This window comes from Camarhynchus parvulus, chromosome 12 (assembly GCF_901933205.1).
Source record: "Camarhynchus parvulus chromosome 12, STF_HiC, whole genome shotgun sequence".
NCBI lineage: Eukaryota > Metazoa > Chordata > Aves > Passeriformes > Thraupidae > Camarhynchus > Camarhynchus parvulus.
This window is the reverse complement of record NC_044582.1, coordinates 3,798,665-3,823,873: the sequence shown is the minus strand read 5'-3', so window position 1 is coordinate 3,823,873 and position 25,209 is coordinate 3,798,665. Positions and strand designations below refer to the sequence as shown.

General features: G+C 49.5%; 3 protein-coding genes across 13 annotated transcripts in view; all 3 read left to right on the top strand.

Annotated features, from left to right (window-relative positions):
* DOCK3 (dedicator of cytokinesis 3) overlaps nucleotides 1–8,796 on the top strand; it is a 185,327-nt gene extending 176,531 nt beyond the window's left edge. For 9 of the 11 annotated variants that reach the window (XM_030957084.1, XM_030957080.1, XM_030957079.1 and 6 more), the window contains 3 exons: nucleotides 3,064–3,186; nucleotides 3,773–3,855; nucleotides 4,338–8,796. In XM_030957084.1, the coding sequence (XP_030812944.1) occupies nucleotides 3,064–3,186; nucleotides 3,773–3,855; nucleotides 4,338–4,844 (713 nt within the window). In that variant the 3' untranslated portion in view covers nucleotides 4,845–8,796. The remainder of the gene's footprint in view (nucleotides 1–3,063; nucleotides 3,187–3,772; nucleotides 3,856–4,337) is intronic. The other 2 variants (XM_030957085.1, XM_030957081.1) reach the window with 1 other exon arrangement.
* Nucleotides 8,797–13,257: 4,461 nt separating this feature from the next.
* Nucleotides 13,258–17,992, top strand: MANF (mesencephalic astrocyte derived neurotrophic factor). Its single transcript, XM_030956943.1, has 4 exons — nucleotides 13,258–13,419; nucleotides 15,697–15,824; nucleotides 16,575–16,716; nucleotides 17,652–17,992. The coding sequence occupies exons 1-4, from the start codon at nucleotides 13,332–13,334 to the stop codon at nucleotides 17,834–17,836; spliced, it is 543 nt and encodes a 180-aa protein (XP_030812803.1). The 5' UTR covers nucleotides 13,258–13,331; the 3' UTR covers nucleotides 17,837–17,992.
* Nucleotides 17,993–18,270: 278 nt separating this feature from the next.
* RBM15B (RNA binding motif protein 15B) lies at nucleotides 18,271–22,407 on the top strand. Its single transcript, XM_030956931.1, has one exon. The coding sequence runs from the start codon at nucleotides 18,358–18,360 to the stop codon at nucleotides 21,103–21,105; it is 2,748 nt and encodes a 915-aa protein (XP_030812791.1). The 5' UTR covers nucleotides 18,271–18,357; the 3' UTR covers nucleotides 21,106–22,407.
* The last annotated feature ends 2,802 nt before the right edge of the window (nucleotides 22,408–25,209 follow it).

Genomic DNA, 25,209 nt, shown 5'->3' with positions numbered 1-25,209 from the left:
CAATTCCTGCAGCCTTTGTCAAGCAAACTTGAAAAGCAGCAAATGAGAAATTATCTAAGAACAGACCAAGACTGGGAATATATTTTTTACTCATGAGTTATACTGGTTTTTAATACACATGTATTGCTCAAAATACCAATGTTCATTGTAATCTCTCGCTGAGAGAGATTTTATATTTATTTATCATTAGCAATATGTTCTTTTTTAACTCATTCTTTTGAAAGAAAAGGCAGAGTCCCTGCAGGGGGAAAAAAACTGAAAGAGGAGAAAGAATTTTTTTGGTGTAAGAGAAAAGGAGCAGCTTGTGAAGGAGGTGCCATGAACAAAATTATGGGCTCAAAAATTATCTGAAAGGCAGAATTCTGAAAAAGCAGAAGAGGGCAAAATTCCTGAATCAAAATCTGAGACAAGGAGGCTGCCTAAGCAAGCAACAGTCATGTATGGCTCGGGAAAATGGTATCCTAAAAGATTTTTAAGGCCAGGAAAGACCACTGCAACTATCTAGTCTGACCTACATTGTACACTCAGATTTTTATCTGTCTTTTTGTTTCAGTAACTGTGCCAGAACTAAACTGTACCTTAAAAAAAACAACCAAATTTTATTTTAGAATTTCTAATAAATCAGAATCCCCTACTTCAACATGAGTGGTCCAGATTGAAACCAAACACCAGTTCTGAATAAATGGCAGAATGATGACTTGATGACAATAACGAGTGATGACAAGAGAGTTCAGAGGGGGAGTGAGGCATTAAGAGCTCCATCTTAGCCATGTTAGTTTGAACCAAACATATGACAGAGATGGTGAGATCTTTGTACTGGACAGGAGAAAGAATCTGAAAAAGGAAGGTAGATAAATATTTATTGTCTGTCTAGGAAAAAATACTTGAATTTGTATCTGTGAGTTATATTATGCAGGAGTGTGGTATTCAGTGCCAGGAGATCAAAGACAGAATCCCTAAGAAGCCACAAAAGACACAGGTGATGTTCAGTGGGGATGGTGAGGCAGGAATCCCAGCTCTTGTGCCTGACTGGTGGCAAAATGCAGTTACAGGTGCTGCTGGCAGGCCTGAACCCTCAGCATTCGATGTAGTTGGGCTGCCATCTGCCCTGGATTTTGTCAGCAGTCCCCACCCCCTCCTGGCCGTGTCAGAAGTTCTGTTTGGTAATTCCCAGTGACAGTGGTGACATCAGTCGCCCGGGGCAGAATGGTTCAGATGCAGCCTCCCCACTAATGAAACCTGGCCACTGAACAGTCAGAGAGAGACCTGGGCTAAGTCACAGCACTGGGAGCTCCCTGCTTCAGTTCTTCCCTGAAGCATTTTGGCTAAAACATTGGTTTTACTGGGCAGCAGCCACTCTTCAAAATCATCTCGCCTTCTTCCTGCACTCCTAAATACTCAAAAGGCTGTGCATGAGGGAACACTGAGAAAGCATAAATGGATTTTTCACTAGGGTACCATGTGTTCTTCTACACATTCTCATTCTGCATCTCAGTGTTAAAAAAAAAAACAAAATAACAAGCACAGCAATAGTTTTATAGGCCAAGGAAATCAGGTTTTCTCTCCTTTTCATTTGATGATGGGATATGGCAGGAGAGATGAGCAAGGCTGGCACTGCTGTTGCATCTTGTCCCTCTGTTTTAGCTCGTTGACACCAACTGCAGTAGTGCAAATTAAAGCACTCTGGATGTGTACAGGGAAAATCCATCTGGAGCCACATTACTTATATAGAAAGGTAGGCCCTGGTTTGAACCTGCTCTCTGTCAAGATTCTTCTTCATATGCCTTTCTCAGGTTCTCAGGCTGAGAGTCTCTCTTTTAAAAAAAAACCAAAACATTTACTTTTATATTTTTATGGGGTTTGTTCTGTCTTATGAAGCTGTCACTTTGTGATCTTTTTTACTTTAGGGAATTCTAGTCCTTGGGGAGCACATGCTCATGATAACTCATGAACTAGGGAGACAAGACAAAAAAAAAAAAAAGAGAAACCTTTCAAAGTCATTTTAGAAAGAAATGCACCAAGAATGGCTGCAGGCATTTTAATTAAGGAGAAAGCCTCTTCCGATGTCAAACTCCATGTTTATTTCTCCAGGCTCCCATTTTGCAAACTGAAGATGGAAAAAGCTATTTTTATCTCAGTTTTCTTTGACAGACTCAATTCATTACTTTTTTTTCTTTCTTTGCTAATCTGAAGAAATTGCAGTTGCTTATTTGTTTTTAAATAAACATACAACTATTGTATGTCCCTTCTCAGAATAAATCAAGTCTTGTATGGAAGGAAGGTGCATTTTAATAATGTTCAAGGTTGACAGAATTCTCAAGATCTTGAAAAAGGTTCATGTTCATGTCAAGAAGCAGCTTTTATTTCTATGAAAAACCAAGTCCATGAAGTTAATATTCATTCTCTGTTAAATGCAGCAAGCATTGCTCTCTCTCTACTTCCTGATTCTCAGAGACTTGATCTCTTCAGGAGACTTTGTAATAGAAGGAGGCCAAACTGTTGTCTTTAAATATTTTGTCATCAAAGCTCTTGATCAACTCTGTAGCTTAGTAAATTGAAGCTTTGAAGTCATTTCTTTTGCAACAGATTGAGGTACAATTTCCTTCATGTCCTTTATTCAGTCCTCAGTGAGCCTGCAGTGCAGCCACAGGCCGTCCTGTGTTTCCAGAGGGCTTTGCCATGTTCCCTTGTCACCAGACCCCACAAAGCAGGACAGCTCACACCTGAGATCCAGCCATCATCCCTTTGGTGGAATTTCATTTTTACCTCCACACTGATTTGCAAAAATCCTGCCAGAGTCCTACTGCTCTTCAGATTTGTTAGAAATGAGCCCAGGGATGGAGGGGAGCTGGACAGACTAACCCTGCAATCACCTAACTCTAACTTCCTTAACAAAGCATCTCTAAACTTAACACTCTGTAGCCTTTCTGTGCTTTCAATCCTGCCATTCACTGAGTCCCTGGACTCTGTCTCTCTGCTGCTGAAGAGCACACTGGAAAGCCAGTGCTGGCCCCACAGACTCCCTGTCCTGTTACCCGAGTTACATCTGTTTCAATCCTTCAGCTGTGCCAGCAGCACCCAGTAGCTGGAGCCTGGACAGCGGAAGCCGAGAGGCGCTGCCATTCCTGTCTGCCCACGCTGGGAGTGTCCTGGCCCCACCAGTGCCTCCCCGAAGCCTGCCCCATGGTAAGGACATGCCCAGCAGGCCTGCTGCAAATGCCTGCAGCTCACACACACACAAAGCCAGACCACCTAAAAGCTGACTATAGCCTTTTCCCTCCACCCCTGTAAAAACAACCAGAAACAAAAAAAACCCATAGTCTTTACTGGTCTGCTAGGTTTTCAGGTTTGTTTTTTTTTTCCAAATCTTCAAGTTCTTGCAGTCCTTAAGCAGTGTGGACTTGTGTGTACTTTGGGACTAAAATTAAGTGTCAGAGGTGCTGAAACTTGGTCTGGCTTCTTACCAATGACCAACTTTAGCAATAATTTAGGCTTACTGAATGATACTTCAAATGTTCATTGTTTAAGAGCCTGTTGCCTTGCAATGAGATTCTCAATAATGGAGCAGTGAAACATCTCTCTCTGCACTTAATTTCTCCTTAGCAGCCTGTGTGTGACGACAGATGCACTCCGCAGTATCCATCAGACAGGCAGCCCTAGGCTGGCCTTAGCAGCATTTGAAGCTGTTACCTGGCATTACAGAGCTAAACCCAGCTCTGTGGCTGCAATGAAACAGCTCAAGTCTGCATTTCTGACCCTTGTCTCATTCCAGGACACTACTCACTGCACTTCGATGCCTTCCACCACCAGCTCAGTGATGCTCCTCCGGCACTGCCCGCACGAACGTTGCGCAAGGTAATGGCAGGAGAGCAGAAAGGGATGTAGAAGCACAATGGGCTCCTGAAAGAGATCCCCCCTTCTCTGCTCCCACCAAACAGCTTATGAACGCAGAAACACTATTTATAACATGCTAGTAACTTGCACATGAGAAAACCCGCTGAAAGCTCTTAACCTATTCCACAGCTGAATGCTACAGAAATAACTCATGGGTTGTAGGTCCTTCCCTTTTCCTTTTTTGCACCATATGCTGTGATTTCAGCACCCTGATCATCACCTCAGCTGCTGTTTCTCTAACAGCTCTGGTGTTGTTGAGTGCACTTGTCTGCCCACAAGTGGTACTTCCATACATGTAAACCAATAATCCTTGACATTCTGAACATAAATGGAACTGCGCCGTTGTTAACAACACCGTCAAAAGCTGAAATGGGGATCAACACACAAGATGCAGCATTGCCTCCTTTGTCAGTTTTAACCTGGTTTTGTTTCTCTCCGAACAGTCCCCTCTTCATCCTATCCCTGCATCACCCACCAGTCCGCAGTCTGGTCTAGATGGCAGTAACTCCACTTTATCGGGCAGTGCCAGCAGTGGTGTCTCTTCCTTGAGCGAGAGCAATTTTGGACATTCTTCTGAACCACCTCCTCGCACAGACACCATGGATTCCGTGCCCAGCCAGGCCTGGAACACTGACGAAGATCTAGAGACACCCTACCTCCCTGTCAGGTACAGTCTCTCTGAGCCTGATGTCCTGGAGTCGCTCAAATCCCAGCCATGCCGAAGCCACTCTGCTCCATCTGGAGTCATTCCTCAGGACACCATGGACCCTCCTGCTTTACCCCCCAAACCTTACCACTCCCGGCTGCCAAACATGGAGAACGAGGAGGGGATGATGATTGAAGATGATGACAAACACCGCCCGTTGCATCGTAAAGTGTCCCAACCGGTGAGTGCTGGAAAGGAAGAGCAGGCCAGGGTGGCATGGGAGCATGGCATCAGCGAGCAGTAGGGACAGCTCCTGGCACGCAGCTGGCATTGGCATTCCAGGTCTGGATACGACAGAGAGAGAGCGGGACTCGGAGAACAGCAAACCGATTTTCTACTGCCACAAGGTTATGTCTGAAGCCCACAAAAGCAATTGGGCCAGCATGGCAGGTTGCTGCTTTCCTTTTTAATTTCTTTTTACACCTTTCCGTTATGTTTTTTAACTTTCTGTGCAGTGGACAGTTTATTCCTTCTGCAGTTTCTTAACCACATCACACGGCATATGAGCCATAGAGACTTGCAGAAGCTGAAAAATACAATTTTAAGTGGAGGGGAAAACGGGAGGAATGTGGCAAGTTGATTTTGAACCTGCTTTCCTCCCAGTTCTGAGACGCACATGAGTAGAAGCAGTTGCACTAGGGACATATTTCTTTGCTGTACAGAATTGAAAGCTCATTGCTGAAATCAGGGATTCTATGAACTGTCAGGCTGGAAGGTGCATGAGCTGCAGGCAGTGGAAAGATGGCAATTCTAAGAAGAAATTGGCTCTTTTGAGAGCAGGATTGTACATATCTGTGCAGTGATCTCCCTGCATTCGTTCATAGGTGCTGAGGCAATCTAAAGCAGTGCTGATGCACTGATCTCCAAGATATCATTTCCAACAAACTCTGCCTCCTTTGTTTTTTATGTACTGTTTCATTTCTTAAATTTTGCTTTCACTGGCTAAGCCAACCTGCTTTCTCATGGGAATCGTGTTATTCATCTGTGCTACAGAATGAGAGGAGGTGGTGGCTACTGGAGCTACAACCTCATTGTAGGCCTTTCCCATGCCCAGCTTTGGGCAGGCTGTTGACACCAGCATTTCTATTCCAGATTAAAACAAAACCAACCAAATTGAGTTTCTCATGCCACAAGCTGGTTGATGATCCAGCCAGTAAAGAAAAGGTGGCTTAAATGCATCATATCCAACAATCCTTGCCTCAGGGCTGAACATCATAATTCTCATCAACTTCCATCACCCAAGAGCTGAGATTCATTCCTGTTAACTCCATATCCTCAGTCCCTCCCAACAACTCACTGCAGCTGGTGTGCAGAAAGAATCTCCCATCTCTCAGAGCAGACAGAAAACACCAAGACTTGAACAATGCCTGGTATCAAGCGTACCCCCCCAGAGTCAGGGACCTTAAAGGCAACCTGTAAAGAACAAGTGTTTGTTTCCTCTTTTGCTTCTTTAGAATGTGTAGTAAGAGCTGCTGCTCCTCTCTTCTGGAAGGTTGATTTCTTTTTCCTTTTCTCCTCAGGCAGCAATACACCCTTTCCCCATCCCGTATTTTTTATTAATAAGCTCTAGAAAGGACTGAAGAACATTGTGGGGGAATCAAGCCACACCACACAAACCAGAACTGTGCAAAGCTGAAGACAGTTCAGGTCTATGAACCCAAAACTTGCCTTTTAATCAGTACTTGCACAGTTCAGGAAAAAAAATATCAGTGGGTAATATTGTTCTTTACAAAGAAAAGATCGTGGTTCTAACAAACCTTTTATTCCTGTTTTCATACTTATCAAGAAATTTTCAGTCAAAATAGTATCAAATATTTAATGTTCTTAGATGAACAAGCAACCTTCCTTTCCCTTGCCATACCCACACACATTTTAGCCTGCCTTATAACCCTTTCACCTGCAGACTGCAAAGCACACTCCGTAGGATAGAAACAGCCCTCCCTCTTTCCTACCACTGAAAAATCTGAAGCACATTCAAGTAAGACCTCCACAATATAAATTAGTGCCAGAAACAGGAACAGCACCCAACTTACATCTTGAATTCTTGCCTAACTGCTCATTAAAAATGGCATAAAGAAGCAAAAAAGGATTATTATAATTATTTTACAGGTCACCTTTAGCACTACCTCTAAATACAGTGACTGGGCAGAGTACATGGTTTCTGAACTGGCTAAAGATGGTCTGGCTGTATCAAGTCTGGACTCAGCAGTTGTATGAAGGGGACTTTAAGAGGATTTGTTTGTTTTCTTTCTCAAGCTCTAGCCCATACAAAACTACTAAGTTATGGATTTGTTTCTTAAATGGCCTATTTGGCTGGAACAAAATCTCTCTTGCTTCCTCTATTTTGTTACTAACACAGGCTGCTTGTAATCATTATATCCTTCACAATTTAAACAATGATAATAAAATCTGGCCCATAGTGGATGTTTCATCTTTAGCAGGAAGGAGAGTTTTTCAAGGCTAGGACAGTCCTCAATGTTAACAAACCAAGCTGGATCTCTGGTATAGAAAAAATGTAGGAAAACAACTGATGTTTTCAGTAAAGGTAAGTCAAGGTAATTCCTTAGAAAAGGGTGAAATGTTTTCACATATGCTATCCTCCAATCCCACTGAGACTCTTCCAGTGAATTTCTTCAAAGAACTAAGTTTTAATTCCATTTTCCTTGCCCCAGTTTCTTTTTTTTCCTGGCAGCAAGACTAAAAGTAGTAAATGTAGTGACTTACCAAGCTTCCTTAATGTGAAAAACCAGCAGGTCTTGCAAATAAAACTTTGCAGAACCAAGAATGCAATTACCATGGGACTGAGTCCCAAGCAGCTGGAAAACCTGCCCACCAGATCTCTAATCAGTCTCTGAAAATGCATCATCCTGCTCTGATTTGAGACCTGGTACAACAGCAGTGAGTCCATTTGAGGAGTCTGGCTTTCCTATATATTTGCAAGAGTTTGAAGATCAATCAGGTGATGTGTACAAATACCTAATTTATGGCAGGTCCACATAAAGAAGGGTGGAATAAATTGCTGAATTTACCAAATTTAAGCCTCTCTGGAGTTAAATTTCTGTTATTGTTCTGATATCTACCAAGTATTCTGTCTCCCTTTTCAGTGTTTGCCTTAAAGGGAGCAGAAGACAGAAAGACTATTATTGAGATTTTGTGAATTTTGGAACTAATATTGCCTGGAACTACTATTTCTCTGTAGGGTGAGGTGTCTTTTAGCATAGTACAACTCCAACGCCAAGCTCAGTCCTGGAGTAGGTGGAAGCAACAGCAGTTGTTGCACTTGCCCAACAGGATTTGAAGATTCCTTGTATAAAACACAGCAAGAGGATGTTTTGAACAGGACCTTGACATTCTATACCTAACTCTAATTCAACCTCAGTGTATTTGCCTTCATTGGGTTTTCTTTGCATAAGAAAATAGCATGTGCATTCCTGAGAAAATTGGTGGAATTCTGCTATAAATCTCTCCATCATCAATGTACCTGCTGGCCCCATCTGAAACAAAATTGAGACAGAGCTACAGTGGTAGAAGAAAAGCAATTAAAACAATTTCTCTGAATCCTACTTTTTTTTCCAATAGTTGGGTTGCTGTATGCAAGACTCAGATCCTTTTTCGTATTTTCTTCCGTTTGGTTTTTAGCTTACTTACCCTTTTTTAGGTAAGGGATATTGCATATCCCTTCTGTGGAGTATCAGCCAAAACTGGGGAGGCTGGAGAGAGCAAGAGCCTTTGGGAAACAAATTATGTGATATTTAAAATTTCCTCTGGTCATGCTTCTTTGTAAATACCCCCATTTGAATGCTGTGTATTTGTACAGGAAATTGAGCAAAAAATGTATAGATTGTGATGTCTGACTGGTATTCTGCCCTGTAAATGTGTTTTTAACCTCTGGCATTCTGTGCTTATTTAAAAAAAAAAGGCGAAAACCTCTAACCACTTCTCTTTTGTGTATTCATGTTTAAAATAAAATGAAAACAGCTATCTTATCTATAATGGAAATCAAATTCAAAAGGAAAAAATTAATTTGTACAAGTGTCCTAAAGGTACTTCATTGTATATATTGTGATAGCATGTTTCCAGAACCAACAAATAAGTGGTGTGAATTTTAGATGTAAATATCTGCCGTTTGTTTTGGGTTCCTTTCCCTTACCCATTCACTCGACTGCTGTGATGTGGAATTAAAGATTAATACCTGATATTAAAACAGTACAGCTGTATGGTTGTTGTCATCTTATTGCAGAAGTTCCATACCTTCTCTGTGATTTCTCATGGGTAGCTCCTTTCAGCACTGACTCCTTCAGAGCACAGCCAACAAACTCCATCTCCCTTTTCAGCACAACCAACAAACTCCAACTCTCTCCTCACCCAGCTAACCCACTCTTTTGTGGCACTCATCTTCTTATTGGACACAGCTGTGGCCTGTTGAGGGCAGGCCTGTTCCTAATCTTTGGTGATAAGTACAGCTGCAGCTCCTCAGGGGTGAGATTACCTTCTGCACTATCTATCTTTATTTTCTTAACATTCTATCCCCCCACATATGGTCATTGCTGTCCTCGAGGCAGGGCTATCCTCAGGCTGCTCCAAACATTCACAAGAGAGAAGAAGAGCCATCACCTCCCACCTTTGTGTGAATGGGCAAAATGGGGGCCAACCTAAAGGACTTCGTGTGTAGTGAGGGAACAGCTTCCACGTTTACGTGTTATTTAATATCAACTCCTTGAAGCAAGCAGCAGGTACAGCCCCCTCCTGGACTAGTCAGGTAGATGGACATGGCACTTGCAACAGCCCCAGGCACAGTTTTGGGATAATACTTTCAGAAACAAAGCTCTCCCCAAGGACAGCTGTGGAGTGGCTGGGTGCCACTTCCTTATCAGCTGGGGTTACATCACCACTGTCACACTGCCTAAAAGATGGCTACTCTTTTATTGCAATAGTATTTAAATACTTCTCATTCTAACAGATTAGATGTGAAAGAATAGTAGTTAAGACATGTATGAACACAGGATTTGGGAATTGAGAGCTATGGTGACTTCTACAGGCTCCTAATCTCAAATTTTCTTCCATTACCACTAATAAACCAGGCCATTGTACAGGAGGCAAAATAACTCGTTTAATGTCTCGACAAACCAAAAAAAAAACTTCTGAAACCTGTCTCAAAAGACATTTAGCAGCAAGTCTGACTCTTCAGGTGGCCCCAGGATGTACACGGGCAGCCAAGGCACCCTTTGCACACACCACATACAAATACTGAGAAGAGAAACTGTAACAGGTTCCTGAAATCTGTATCAGTCACAGAATAGAATCATAGAATCCTTCCGGTTGGAAAAGACCTCCAAGATCACCAAGTCCAACCTTCAACCAAATACCACTCTGCCCTCTAAACCATATTGTGAAGTGCCACGTCCAGTTGGTTTTTGAACACTTCCAAGGATGGTGACTCCACCATTTCCCTGGGCAATCTGTTCCAGGGTTTAACCATCCTTTCAGTGAAGAAATTTTTCCTAATATCCAACCTGAACCTTCCCTGTCACAACTTGAGGCCATTTCCTCTTTTCTTGTCAGTTGTTCCCTGGGAGAAAAGGCTAACCCACACCTGGCTACAACATTTCAGGCAGCTGTAGAGAGTGATAAGACCTCCAGCCTGAACACCCTGGTACCCTCAGCCACTCCGCCTGGGACTTATGTTCCCAACCCTTCACCCTGTCTTCAATCAGACCCTTTGAGACTGTTTCTAAGCCAGCTTATTAAACTTTAGTTAAATAAGTATTTTTTATTCGGACAAAAATTATTTATTAACCAAGCACAGGTAATAAACACTGTGTTTTGGCACAACAAAAGATGTGTGAAGCCCTCAGCTTTAACCAAGAGTTTTAAATATACTCTAGTTTCTGCTAAACCAACAGAACATTTATTTTCAGTGCAAGTCCAATACTTTATTTAAGCTGCCACTAGTCAGACTGAAATCTAAATCCCATGTCCAAATACCTCTTCTTATCTAAATAAGAAAACTTCAGCACAGTTTCAAAATATGACTTGTCCAACTCAGTATGAATTTCATTACAAAGCTGATAAGAGGAGAAATTAAACCTCTAGCAATAACTCTAACCTGGCAGATGAAAGATGCAGCCTTCTACACCCTATGCATAAATGTGCCTCCATTTCTGGATGATTCTTAACAAGCCATGGACACAAACACAAACAGTTCACAAGGCAGAGCTCTGAGCTCAGGTGTCTTAAGAGAAGGTTCACACACCACTTCTCTCTTTTGATGGCCTTTATTGTCAGTCCCACATAAATTAAACCCAAATTTGGAATAGTAGATCTATTACACTTCATCTTCTTTTCAGCATTCATTCACAGCAGTACTGCATCGCCTTCTCCCAAACTGTTTCCTGTCACCCTGACAGAACTCACTTCTTTGTCCTCGCAGCCCAACACCCGAGGCTGAGCCCCTTCATCGAACCTCCCGATGGCTGTAAGAGATTTGTGTTCTCAGAAGGCAGAGCCAGCACAGCCCCAGCCCCCACAGCTGCCAGAACAGCCTCTGTTTGCCTGCACTTCCCAAGGACTCCAATCCCCACAGATCCACTGAGCCAAATTAACTCTCCTGCCCACTCAACTGGCTGACTAGCCCAGAGCAGAGAAGGTTCCTGGCAGACCTTAGAGTACCTTCCAGCACCTAAAGGCATTCCAAGAGAACAGGAGAGGGATCTTGGACCAGGCCCTAGAGTGATAAGGACACGAGGGAACAGCTTCACACTGACAAAGACCAGGATTAGACTGGATACTAGGAAGAAACAACAGTGAGGAGCAGCACAAGCTCTCCATCACCCAGGTCTCAGCCAGAAGAAATGCCTAATGCTGCAGAGAGACAGGGCCTGGAGGGTGGTGGAACAAATAGAGCCCCAAAAGCCTCACCGTGTATCAAGAAGAAGCACAAGGTAAAATGCAAGGAATCTATTCTAGCTGCTGAAACAAACTATAAATATAAAGAAGGAAAAACCCAAAACACAAAAGGAGTCGCTGTTTTTCCTCGGACCCATTTGAGGATCCCCTATTGAAATACAGAGGCTCATTTCCCAATCCAAAACCAAATAAAATCAATTGTCTCCTGCTCCACAAAAATGCATAAAGTTCCTAGTTTGAAGATGTTTCATAACTGCGCTATTTTGGTAAGTAAAGTCTGTCCTTATTATGACCTTCCTAAAGTCTCCTAATTCCAAATTTAAGCCCTATTCCCACCTAATTACAAAGCCACTTCATCTCACACTTCTTTTGGCCACTATCCTGGTAAGAAACAAGGGCACTTCAAGCCACCACTTCTCTTCACAGCTAAGTGACTTTAATGGGCAATGAGCATTATTTTAAAAAAGCCAATAATCTTCCTAAAGCATACTGATATTGAGCAATTCTGGAAATCATTATGGACTGACTTAATAATATTTATATTGATCTTAATAACCACATTTTGAGAGATAAAAAGATCTAGAAATGTGCAAAACCATGTCTCCTAATGAACACACGATGTACTCTCACTGGTAATTAGTGTCCTAATTACTGCTCACCTGCTGTGACCTTTTCTGAGTCAGGTGCTCCTCCTCCCCACACTGCCTGTCTCACCTCGTCAAGCTTATCACTTGCACCTGATGACCTGCAAGAAAATTCTGATTAGGCACTGCCCCACCAGGCTGCCTCAAGAGCCTGGCTGTGCTAGAGAGCCCACGGAGCTCCATGGGAGCTCCCTTGCCGTAGTACAGGGCTGGGTGACTTTGCCTCTCCCTTCTTTCACTGGTATGATATCCCAGGATACAGTTACTCATAAAGCCGCACAAGGAGCTATCAGCAGGTGTGTGCTCCCCTCCCAACTCCACGGGAATTTCAGTTATAAACTCACAGTGTTGGGGATTGTTGAAGGTAGTTAATGGCACAAACTGTGAGAACTTTTGAAACAGAATAAAAATATTCTGAGTTGGAAAAGACCCACAAGGATCACCAAAGTCCAACTCCTAGCCCTGGCACAGGACAACCCCAAGAATCCCCCTATGTGCCTGAACAAAAGGCGATAGGCCCAGTGACTTGGATATTAAGTTGGAATTAAACAAACAAAAAAAATATTTCTGCAAAAACACCCACCCAAGAAGCCAGAAACAAGTGCACACAGGTTGCTATTTTGACCTCTCCGCTGTCCCTCCTCAAAGCATCCAGTCCTTGTACCTCACAGGGTGTACCCAGAGCCACCCGTGACGGGCCATACCCATCCCCACCGCTCCCACCCCTCACGGGACACCCATCCCACGAACCGCCTGCCCACGGGCCTCGAGCGACCCCCTCAGCCTCACCTTACGCTGCCTCACGCTGCCTCATACTGCTTCACACTGCCGGGAGAGGGACGGAGGGGCGGGCCAGCCCCGCCCGCCCTCAGGTGTGAGGATCTGCCCCTTTCCAAGATGGCGCCCGAGGCCGCCGTCAGGGCGCGCTCGCGAGCGCCCTTCCCTTACCAAAGATGGCGGCGGAGGGGGGCGGGGACTGGCGCCGCGCGCCGCCGCTCCGCCCGCTCTCCCCAATCAGCGGCCGCCAACTCTCCCGTGGAGGCGACGGCGCGGCCAATGGAAGCGGAGAGCGTGGCGGCCGGGCGGGGAGCGGGCCAATGGGGCGGCGGCGGCGGGGGCAGCCGGTGCGGGGTGGTGGTGGTGCCGGTGCCGGTGCGGCGGGCGCTGCCGGGCGAGGCGGGATGCGGGCGGCCCACGGGCTTTGCGCGGCGCTGGCCCTGCTCCTGCTGCCGGCCGGTGGCCGAGCGCTGCGCGACGGGGACTGCGAGGGTGAGTGCGGCCGGGCCCGGCCCGCGGGCACGGCGCGGGGAGGCCGTTCCTCGCCGCCGTCTTCCGCACTCTGGCCGGTCCGCCAGGTTGTGGGGCCGGGATGCGGAGCAGCCTCGGGGCTGTGACAGCCCCGAGTGACAGCTCGGCCGCCGTGGCTGGGCCGGGCCGGCGGGAGCGCTGCTTCCAGCGGCAGGAAAAGTCTCCCAAGTCTGGCTAAGTGCGGACGGGCCTGGCCGGGCGCCGCTCGCAGGCGACCGGTGCCGGGGCGGTGCTCGAGGGTGTCCGGTGCCGGGGCGATGCGCCGGGCGGCCCGCGGGGCAGGCGGGGCGGGGCTTCCAGCCGTGCCCCGCGCCGGGGACGGAATCTCCCTTCCGAGGGTGCTGCACTCTGTCGGGAAGTTGCCGGTCCACGGGGTCAGCGGTAGTGTAGAGTCCCCACGGGAAAGAGGAGCGACGGCTCCGGGAGACCGGAGCGTCTCCAGGCCGGGAGATCAGCACTGTCGCAGCTCGGCACTGGCGGGGCAGCGCTCCCCGCCGGCTGTCCCTGCCGGGTGACGGTGAGCAGGGCAGGGAGCAGGAGAACGCGAGTGAGGTTACTCAGCCGGGACTCCCCCTTAGTCATCCCAGAATTACGGAGTGCTCGGAGTCCTCTCAGTGCGCACAGCCAGGAGCCGCGAGCAGCTGATCCAAATCAAGTCGGGCCCTTTGTGTACCACGGAAATACAAACGCCTCGGGGGTGGAACCTGTTGAGCTGCACAGCAAATTAAGCTGCTCCTGTGCAGTGAACTGAACACATTCCCCAAGTGAAGCAAGAAGAACTTGAGGTGGGGCTCTAGTAGCTGGTTGGGAGTTTGGGATACTAATATCCCTCCTCTGGGGTAAGACAGAATGAGGGGAGGGAACCCCGTAAATCAAAACTTGCAGCACTAGACTGGAAACATGTTTCTGTCCTACGGTGGCTGTCAGTGTCACTGCCTGCAGCAAGTTTCTTCTTCCCAAGATTTTCACTTCCCAATAGCTTACAGTGGACCTCAGTGTGTCTGTGACTGGGGATAGATGGGTGGGAGGTAAATAAGGGTGTGCTGTATGCATACAAAAAATGTTTTCCAAAATGGCCCATCTTATAATTAGTTCTAGTTTTGATATAATGAGAGTACATTTCTGCTCAGTTCTGTGATGGCCATGCTCCATTTCCTGTCATGCCCAATTACTGTGGCATGCATTGTGTTCTGAGTTGAACACAAGTTGCTACTGACAATATTTTCCAGTCCCTTCCTGTTGGAGTAAATAAATCCCATAAAAGCCATAACTCATACCTGTTCCTTAGAGGGAGAATGGTTCCTGGCACTCATCTTGCATGGGAAGGTGTGATAGTCCCCAGGTGCTGAGCAGGAATTGGGGGGACTGAGAGTGTTCAGTCCAGGTGATGCTGATATCCACAGATGAGTTGTGAGCAGCAGGATGACCAAAATCTGACACTCAGGGTGTCCCTGAGTCATCCCACAGGCTGTCTGCCCTCCTTCCCAGCCACACACGGGGCTGCTGCACCTTGGAGTACGTATGGAGCTACTGCTGCCCAGGGAAGGAGCAGTGACCGGTTTGTGCAGCCCTTCCCACAGGCAGGAACTTGGATCTGTCCTCTCAGCTGCAGCTGCACACGTGGGAGTTGCCTTATGTCTAAGAGTCTTCCCTCTTTCCATCTGAAACTGCATCAGAAGCTTGTGGAAATGAAAGAAGGAGAAAGGTGCCACGGGGACACAGCACGGGATCACATTTCTTTTTCTCTTGGAAGTAATTTCAACTGAAGCAGCCTGGTAATCAGTGATACCCTGTTACTGAAGTCAGCACACGGGGAGTCTCAGAGGATTATGTCCAGAGTTGGTTTTCAATCAGCACTGTGTTTCACACCCATGTTCTTACAAGTTGCTTCCCAAAGCAGCAAGACAACTTTAAATGTACATTTTTGCAGGGGCGTGGTTTTGTGTCCATTATATGATCCTGTGCTCACTCAGGACAATGTACAGAGACCCCTAGACGTTCCCATGGATCTCATTTCTCAGATTGTCACAAACCCACCAAAAGTACCAGGGCATGTTGTTGATTCACGTGTGCTCTGAGTGACTTTCTGAACCATGGCTGAAGTTCAGAAAACTTCACTGTTTTCCAGTTATCCAAACTGTTATCCAAACCCCTGATTCAATTTCCTTACAAGTGTTCTCTAAGAGCTGCCATGAGATTGCTGCTCTGGCTGATAACTCCATCCGTCTTTCCTTCCAGTGTGTGTCACATTCCTGGGAAGGTTCTACCAGGGTCTAAAGGACAATGACGTTGAATTCACACCTTCCAGTATTGAAAAGGAGCTCTTGAAATCCTGCAAAGAAGCAAAGGGCAAAGAGAATCGCCTGGTAAGTAGGGGGAGTCACTAATATTTCCCTTCTGCAAATGAGGGGAAACTGGGTTTGTATGATGTGGCTTCCCAGGGGCTCTGTGGCCACAGTGGGTCCTGTATTTTTATGAAAGGACTTGAGGAGTTCAATCTCTTTACCTTAAAAAAAAAAGGAAAAAACCACCACCCTGTCAACAGTGATTGGACTGGCTGGCATCTCACTGTTACTGAAGCACTGGATATTACAAAGCTTTTGTTGGCTGTAGGGCTTCCCTGTCCCTTAAATGGTATTTGGGGTGCTATATAATCTGTTAAAATATTTATACTCTTCAGCTGTTTAGCTGAAAACTAAACAAAGGAAAACAAAATTGCCCTAACTAAAACCAGAGGCAATTTGTCAATGAAGAGGCCCAAGGAAAAGGCCTGAACTCTCTTCAGAGAACTACAGAGATTGCATCTGACATGCAGAGGGGGAACACTTCTGAGAGGCTCTTTGAATGAAGAAGACTTTATTCCTAATCCTGTTCAATTTTTATAAAGTTAAGAAACAAGACCAACCTCAGCAGCTGTAAAATCACTGCAATGGAAAACACCTGCTCAGTGTTCTGGGCTCAGTTAGGCTCCTTTTGCCCAGCTCTAGCAGTCCCTTTGGGAGGTTTTCTAACTGTAAACATTCAGCTGCAAAACCAGATGATGACAGGAACAGAAAACTCTGCTTTTAGAAGCTTTCTTTCCATGCATCCCCACTTCACTCTTTTCTTTCCTCTAGTGCTATTATATTGGGGCCACAAGTGATGCAGCCACCAAAATCATTAACGAGGTATCAAAGCCCATGAGTCACCACATCCCTGTGGAAAAGATCTGTGAGAAGCTAAAGAAGAAAGACAGTCAGATCTGTGAACTAAAATACGGTGAGTTGCCTGCACAAGAGGAAATGCCCATGATTTGCTGGGGTGTGGATGACTGGGGGTGAAGCAACATCCTAAAACCACTCAGTCCTGAGTTCTGTAGCCTAGTTAGGTTGCACAACCTGGGTTGGTCTCCATGAACATCCTAGGGAGTTCTATGGAGATGCTTAGGTAAGACTGCTAACCCTTCTTGGCTTCTGCAGGGACTCTGATCAGCCTTGGAATAACTAACTCCCAGCATTGCTGTGCTCACATTGCTGTTTGGAATGTCGTGTTTCGGAGGGTGTGTGGTACAGCCTGTGCTGGCAGCAGGCAGGGGTGTCACTGTGGCAGGGCTCAAGCCCTTGGCTGAGCTCTGCAGTCCCAGAGCTCTGCAGTCCCAGCTGCTCTCCTGTTCCCAGCAGCAGGGTGATAAATGCTGCTTTCTTACCTCCTCTGGTGTCTCCTCAGAGCATTCCACTCTCTATTTCTCAACACCTTCCTTGAACTCTCATGTTCTCAGATGACTCCTTTTCCTGAAAAGACTAATACAAAAACAGGCTTAGAAATGCTTCCTTCTGCTTTCACCTTGGACACCCCTTGGATTGGGGGTCTTTATACTTTTCATTTCTCCTACTAAGGTCACATTGCTTCCTAAAAAGCTTTTTGTTGTTGTCACTTTCTTATCTTTCCCCTGAGATCACTCTGCTACATTTCTTTTATCCAGTGGAAAATAAGTGTTGCTGCTCATGTAATAAAGGGGCTTTCAGGTCTATTGTGGAACTCCTGCACCTAAACTGCAACCAAGCTTTCTGTCTTCTAATAATTTTTAGCATTAAGAGCCTTATCTGCTGTCCAAACCTTAGACATTCCTTCCACCCCTGGCACCTCTCTCCCTCTTGGGTTTTGGCTTCCTCACCCACCTGGCATGTCTGAGCGCAGCTCTGCTCTCCCCGCAGACAAACAGATCGACCTGAGCACCGTCGACCTGCGCAAGCTGCGCGTCAAGGAGCTGCGGCGGATCCTGGATGACTGGGGCGAGGTGTGCAAGGGCTGTGTCGAGAAGTACGACTTCATCCGCAGGATCCACGAACTGATGCCCAAGTACGCGCCGAGGGCGGCCGGCGCCCGGACAGACCTCTGAGGGCCGAGACCGGGGCGATGGATCCTGGGGCTCTGAGGGGCGAGACCGGGCCTGTGAGGGGACTGTGAGGGGCGACCTCGAGGCTCTGAGGGGCGACGCCGGCCCCGCGCTTTGTACGGGACTTTCATTAAAGTTCGCCGGTGTGTACCGGGCGGAGCCGTGCCTTGTGACGTGATTGCGGGACACTCCCCCTGCGCCCCCCGCACCCGCCGGGTTCCGACATTACCCGTCGTCGTCGTCCCCCGCGCCCCCCCGCTCCATGCGCGGACCGGCGCCGCGCGCGCCCCCTCAGCCCGACGGGGGGCGGGGCTTCGCCGCCCTCCCTGATTGGCCGCCCGGCCCTCGCGCGCGGGCGGCGGGAAGCGCCGCGTGACGTCACGGTCCCGTGACGCCGGCTTGCGGCGCGCGCGGGGCGATGACGTAGGGCCCGCGCGGCGCGGCGGCCGGAGCCGCCTTCGCTCCCTTTTGTCCAAGATGGCGGCGGCCGCCGGAGGCGCCTCCTGAGCCGCGGGCCCGGCGCGATGAAGCGCGGCAGCGACCGCGACTCGAGCCCGCCGGGGGCCGCGGGCGGACGCGCGGCCGCCGCCGCCAAGCGGCCCCGCGACCGCGACCGCGAGAGCAGCAGCCGGCGCGGCCCGCACCGCAGCTCGGGCGCCTCCCGCAGCAGCCGGGACAAGTCCACGCCCGGCGGCGGCGGCGGAGGCGGCGGCGGCACCACCACCAGCAGCAGCGGCGGCGGAGGCGGCTCCAGCTCCCGCAGCCACCGCGGCGATGAACGCGCCGGCGGCGGCGGCGACTCGAACCACCGCCCGGCGGGGAGCGGCTCGGCCTCGGGCGCCCGCGGCGGCAGCCAGGCCGCCCCCTCGTCCTCCTCCTCCTCCTCGTCCCGGGCGCTCGGCGTGCCCAAGGCCAAGGCGCTGCCGGGCGCCGTGGTAGCCCCGTCGCTGCTGCTGGCCGGGCCGCCGCCGGGCGCCGCGCCCTCGCTGCTGCTGGCGCCGCTCGGGGGCTCGGCCGGGCTGGCCGGGGAGCCGCCCGGCTCCTGCGAGTACAAGACGCTGCTGGTGAGCGGGCTGAGCGCGGCCCTGCCCGACCAGCTGCTGGAGGACGGGCTGTTCCGCCTCTTCCAGCGCTTCGCGGGCGGGGGCGCCGGGGACATCAGTGTCAAGCTCTCCCACACTCCCGAGCTCGGCCGCGTCGCCTACGTGAACTTCCGACACCCCGGGGACGCCCGCGACGCCCGCCGGCACGCCCGGGCCCGGCAGCTGCTCCTCTACGACCGGCCGCTCAAGGTGGAGCCCGTGTACCTGCGCGGGGGCCGGCGCAGCCGCACGCCGCCCCCCGCGCCCTCCCCGGAGCCGCTGGGGTACCTGCCGCCCCTGCACAGCGCCTACCAATACAAGCAGCGCTCGCTGTCGCCGGTCACCAGCCCCTTGCTGCGGGAGCCGCGGCCCCGCCACGCCGCCGCTGCCGCCTTCGCGCTGGAAGCGGCCGCCATCGGGCTCTCCCGGGAGCGGGAGCGGGCCCTGGATTACTACGGGCTGTACGACGAGCGCGGCCGCCCGTACAGTTACCCCATCGTGGCCGAGGAAGACCTGATGCCAGAGGATGACCAGAGAGCCACCCGCAACCTCTTCATCGGCAACCTGGACCACAACGTGTCGGAGGTGGAGCTGAGGCGCGCCTTCGAGAAGTACGGCATCATCGAGGAGGTGGTGATCAAGCGCCCCGCACGCGGCCAGGGCGGTGCCTACGCCTTCCTCAAGTTCCAGAACTTGGACATGGCTCACCGGGCCAAGGTGGCCATGTCGGGCCGCGTTGTGGGCAGGAACCCCATCAAAATCGGCTACGGAAAAGCCAACCCCACCACCCGGCTGTGGGTGGGGGGCCTTGGCCCCAGCACTTCGCTGGCCGCCCTGGCCAGGGAGTTCGACCGCTTTGGCAGCATCAGGACTATTGACTACGTGAAGGGCGACAGCTTCGCTTACATCCAGTACGAGAGCCTGGACGCTGCCCAGGCCGCCTGCGCACAGATGAGGGGCTTTCCCCTGGGCGGACCGGAGAGGAGGCTCCGAGTGGATTTTGCCAAAGCAGAAGAGACGAGATACCCGCAGCAGTACCAGCCCGCACCGCTGCCCGTGCACTACGAGCTGCTGGCTGACGGGTACAGCCGGCACCGGAGCCTGGAGCAAGACTTGAGGGTGCGGGATAGGACTCCTCCGCACCTCCTGTACTCGGACAGAGACAGGAGCTTTGTGGAGGCGGACTGGGCCAGCCCTGCCAAAAACGCCGAACGCAGGAACAACCTGGAGAGCTACAGCCGGTCTGTGCGCAGCCGGAGCGGGGAGCGCTGGGGCAGCGACGGCGACCGCAGCGTGCCCAAACCGTGGGAAGAGAGGCGGAGACGCCGGAGTCTTTCCAGTGACCGCGGGAGGACTACTCACTCGCCTTACGAGGACAGAAGCAGGACAAAGGCCAGTGGGCCAGCTCTAGACCGCAGCCCTGACAGGGCTCGCAAGGAGAATCACACTACAGAACCCGGAGCCGAGAAAGAGCAGAGCAACTCCCTCCAGAACAATCGTCACGCGGCCGAGGAGAAACCCCATCGCGAGCCGGCCGATGCTCCCCAGCCCAAAAAAAGGGACAGCGAACGCAATCATCGAACTGGTGAATCGGAATCCAAAACTCACGAGGAGCCAAAATCCGAGACCAAAAAGCTAAAGAATTTATCAGAATATGCTCAGACACTGCAACTTGCTTGGAATGGGCTTCTTGTGCTAAAAAACAGCTGCTTCCCCACCTCTATGCACATCCTGGAGGGAGACATGGGTGTCATCAACGGACTCCTCAAAGACCATTCATCCGGCGGGAAGTTGACGCAGCTCAAAATCGCTCAGAGACTTCGGCTGGACCAGCCCAAGCTGGATGAAGTCACCCGGCGCATCAAACAAGGCAGCCCCAACGGCTACGCCGTGCTCCTGGCCACCCAGTCCGCCCCGGCAGGGGCAGGGGCCGAGGGGACCTTCCCTGTGGTAGAGCCTGGCTTGCAGCGACGGCTTCTCAGGAATCTGGTCTCCTACTTGAAACAGAAGCAGGCTGCTGGGGTTATCAGCCTGCCCGTGGGAGGGGCAAAGGGCAGGGACAGCACAGGCATGCTTTACGCGTTCCCTCCTTGCGAGTTCTCTCAGCAGTACCTCCAGTCAGCACTAAGGACATTGGGGAAGTTAGAAGAAGAACATATGGTGATAGTTATAGTCAAAGACACTGCCTAGCCCACACTGTCTTTTCAAATTCCATGTTTTCTTTGTGTGTCACACAGCCCAGTTGTTTTTAAGGCTGATCATTTTGGTTGAGGCTCAAAACACCTTGACCAAAGTGGTAAGATTTTTAGTTTCTAATTAATTTTAATACCTATAATATCTATTAAAATTTTAAATAGAGCCCATTTTATTCGTTTTTAATATGTGACACTGTCCGCTGTTGTTCTGTATTTTTATTTTTTAACTGTATGAAAAGTTGTCAGTAAAGCCTTGTTCACTGATGGATTTCTAAACTTGTGCGGTATCCGAGTTCTTGTGGCCAGGAAGGAAGGGTGAGCTCCCTGTGCTGCAGGAGAAGCCGGGCCAGGCCAGGCCCCAGCCCAGTTCAGTTCTCAGATCCCAACCTTGAGCACCTCCTTCATCTTTATATGTGTCCTTCAAGGTGGGAGGGGAAGGGAGGTTCTTAGTGCTGTATCAGAGATTGAAAGGTTGGTTCTCTATTTTTTTTTTCTGTTTGCTTTTATTTCATAAATTGCTTTGCTGTTGAGTGTCTTTGAGAATAGAAGCTTCCCAGGAAGCCAGCAACCAAGGAAGCAAATCCTGATCAAGAATAAAAGTGTTTTTCATTCGCACCAAAAAATTAGTTGATACTTGGCAAAAAGTTTGCTACTGAGGAGTGGATGCTGTATTCAAGTTGGTGAGGTTTGAGACCACTTGGTATGTGTCTCAGTCGTAGAAGTTCTTGGATAAAACAAAAAAGGTTTGACATTACCAATTTTTATAAAAGGCAAAACAAGCAGAAGAAAAAAAAGTGATTTATGGGGGAACCCCCTTGGGCTCATATTAGATGTGGACAAGCTAGGGACATGGAGGTGTTTGGTGAGCTGGAGGTGCCCATTTGCAGTCAATCATGTTGTACTACCTGGAATCCTTTATTGAAAGATAAATGGCTATTTTTTTTCCTGAAGTTTGAATTTGTTTGCAGGCTTACAAAAACAGACAGAAACATGTCTGTCTGGCTGAGAATGTGTTCTGTTATCACAGGTGACCTGTAACAGAGGAACCACTGGAGATCAAAATCTGAGCTCTTAAAGGGATGGATCCATCACCTCTGCTGTCTTTATGAGGTAGTTGGTTGGGAGGCCAGACCCTTTGAGTGCACAGCAGCATAAGGATGTGGTAACAAGTCCAAGCTGGAGTTAAAATCCACACTGTTCTGTTTGGGGATGTTTTTATTTTTTAAAATGATGCCTGTAGATTTTAGGAGACTTACAGAAAATTGTGTGGGATTAAAAATGCTACGTTTTAAAGTTTCTTTAGATTTGCAGGTGGTTTTTTGTCGTTGTTCTCTTAGTAAGCAAGTGAACAAATTCGTGGGAGATTTGTCTCGCACCAATATCTGACCCAGCAGCTCACTTGCTGAGGGTTGCCAAAAACCCTTCTAAAACTCCCCTCAGGTATGATTGGTGTCACAACCGACTAAGCAGGGAGTGTAACTCAGTCTAATGATGCTGTTATTTTTCACTTTTTAACCCTGCAGAGACATCATCAGCTGATGATGGATTATTAATATCAACAAGTGTGGGTTGGCTTGTTGGGCTGGGGGGGGTGCACTTCACGTGATGCATCTTCCATGAAGGCACGGATCAGAGTGGAGCTGAATGCTCCACTGGGAACAGCAGGGAGCCGGGAATGTGCTGTGGGAGCCAGGAGCAGCTCCAGTGCCCGAGCAGCCAGGCTGCAGTGGTGGCTCTGGGCTGCCCCGCTTTCACACGGTTACAGGGACACCGACACGGTTATAGGGTCACCGACTCCGCCCTCCTGACCCAGTCCCCAGTGCTGCCCTAACGCAGACGGTGCCAAATGTCAGCAATTCTGACGGTTCGGTGTTATCTGAAACCAAGGGCTGTTAAATACCCCTGGGGGCCGGTCCTAGAGCGATTAGAGCCTTTTGTGGGAGTGTCCTGCCCTGGAGGTGTCCGGGCAGCTGGAGGCAGTGAGGTGGTCGCAGGACAAGTGCCCACCTAGCTGATGGTGGCAGGGAGGTGCAGCTCGTGGTGCTGTGCCTTGGCCTTGTGTGTGTGCTATGGTGTGTGACTGTTACGAAGGGGAAGGAAAAAAAAACCTAGTAAATTATAAAAGCTGCAACTGTTTGCTGACAAAGCCAAGGAACAGCCCAAAAATCACCCCTCTCTCATTTTCCTTGTGAAATAAGTAAATAATAATGTAGGGCTGTTTAAAAGACAAAGGTTGGGTGAGATTTGAATGATGGGATTTCTCTTCCCAGAGAGGTGGCTGATGGTTTTAAGCATGTGAGACCAACAATCTCCCTTCTACCAAAATTAATAGTTGTAAAGGAGAAGTTGGAGAGCTATGGAGAAAACACCTGGGAGAGAAGCAGCAGCATCCATCTGACCTGAGCAGGCAAGGGAGCCACACCATGGCTTTAACAGCCTGTGCCAAGGCCAAAGGCCCCATCCTGGACCTGTGTCCACCATCCCCTCCCCTCGCAGATGCATCCAGGCTGATTCCAAGAGAAGCAGGCCTGAAAAAGGGTTGGCAGTTACAGCAAGGTAACTCAGCATCTGGATCTTACAGCATCAAAGAGTTGGGCCCTGCACTGGGATGGGCAGCAGTGCTGGGGAGATGATGTGGGGGGTGGGAGGCCTGGCCCCTCGGTGATGCTGGAAGGGGCTGGGTAAGGCAGTGCTGGGGGCTGCTTTTGGGAGGATGGAGCCTTTCAGCCCAGTGCAGTGGGGCAAGTAGGGTGATCATGGCAGGGTAATGATGTCTGGCTCCTCGGGGTGATCTGAAGCTCAAAGGGGGCACAGGGGTGTGATATGATGGATGGGCTGGTCTGAGAGTGTTCCTGCTTAGCCTGAGGTACCCCATCTTTCATTCTAAGCACCCATTCAGCAAACATTCTGTCTTACAAGGCCTCTTGAACAGCAGTTGCTGGCTGTCCTTCCTACTGAGACAGGGCTGAGAGCCCTGGAGGTGCTCTGAGCTGAGGAGCCTCAGTGATTACCCTCAGCTCCACTTGGTGAGGTTTGTACCCTGCTCTGCCAGCCTTGGCCTGTGGGAGGTTTTTGAACCCCAGCCCTGCAGGGATGTGCTGCTCCCTCCCACAGTGCTGGCAGGACATTCCTCAGGCTGTGCTCCATGGAAGGGTGCTGCAGTGCACCCAGTGGGCCAGGCAGCTACTCGGGTCCTGTGCAATGAGGACCACGCTGACAGGAGGGCTCAGGCTGTGCTGGGCCTGTCTGCTCACATCGAGGGAGGAAACAGCACCTCCCTGCTCCCCTCCCTCTGCTGCAGAGGTAGGAGTATGTCTTAGCCAGCTGGCAGGACATTTAAATCTCCTTCCACCCCCTAAGCCAGGGTCTGTGACTGCTGCACAGAAGAAATACTGTATGGCACATCAGCCACGTGCTGTGAGTATTCCAGAAGATTACAGGATTCTTTCCAAGCAACATGCTTTTAAATAGATTAAATCATGATGCCAGGGTGGCAGGTAATTTTCCAAATGCTGAGAATTCTCCCCATCCCAAGCAGCTGCAGAATTATGGCCTGACAAAAACAAAATAAACCCTGTTAGTCCCCAGTTCTGAACTCCACTTTGCACCCAGGCTGGTGCAGTCACCTGATCCCCAGAACTCTTCAGTGAGACCCCCAGAACTCAGGCAGTGGCATGGAGTGCAGGCAGCTTCCCCAAGTGTGTATTTAACTTCAGAGGGGCCAGGTCTGCCCAGGACAGGGGCTGGGGGGCTACTTCAGCAGTTTTGGGGGGTGACCTGCAGGCCCACAGGGTAGGGCCCAAACCCACTCTCCTTTGGCTCTGTTCAGTGCACTTGGGGCAGGTGTGGGAGGGGAGGGAGGCTCATATACTCACAGCACCTCAGCTTCAAGTCAAATGCACACACAGGAGCTCCAGGCCAGGTGTTTTGGTTCTGTCTCACAAACTGGCAAATGCCTCCAAAACAGCCAGGCCTAAACCAGCAACAGATGCAGTCAATTACAGCTGGGGTTTAATGCCAGAACATGAGATGGACATCTGGCACTGCATCTCCCTGGGGGTAGTAGCTGAGTACATGCTTTATTTTTTCCTCCTCTTTA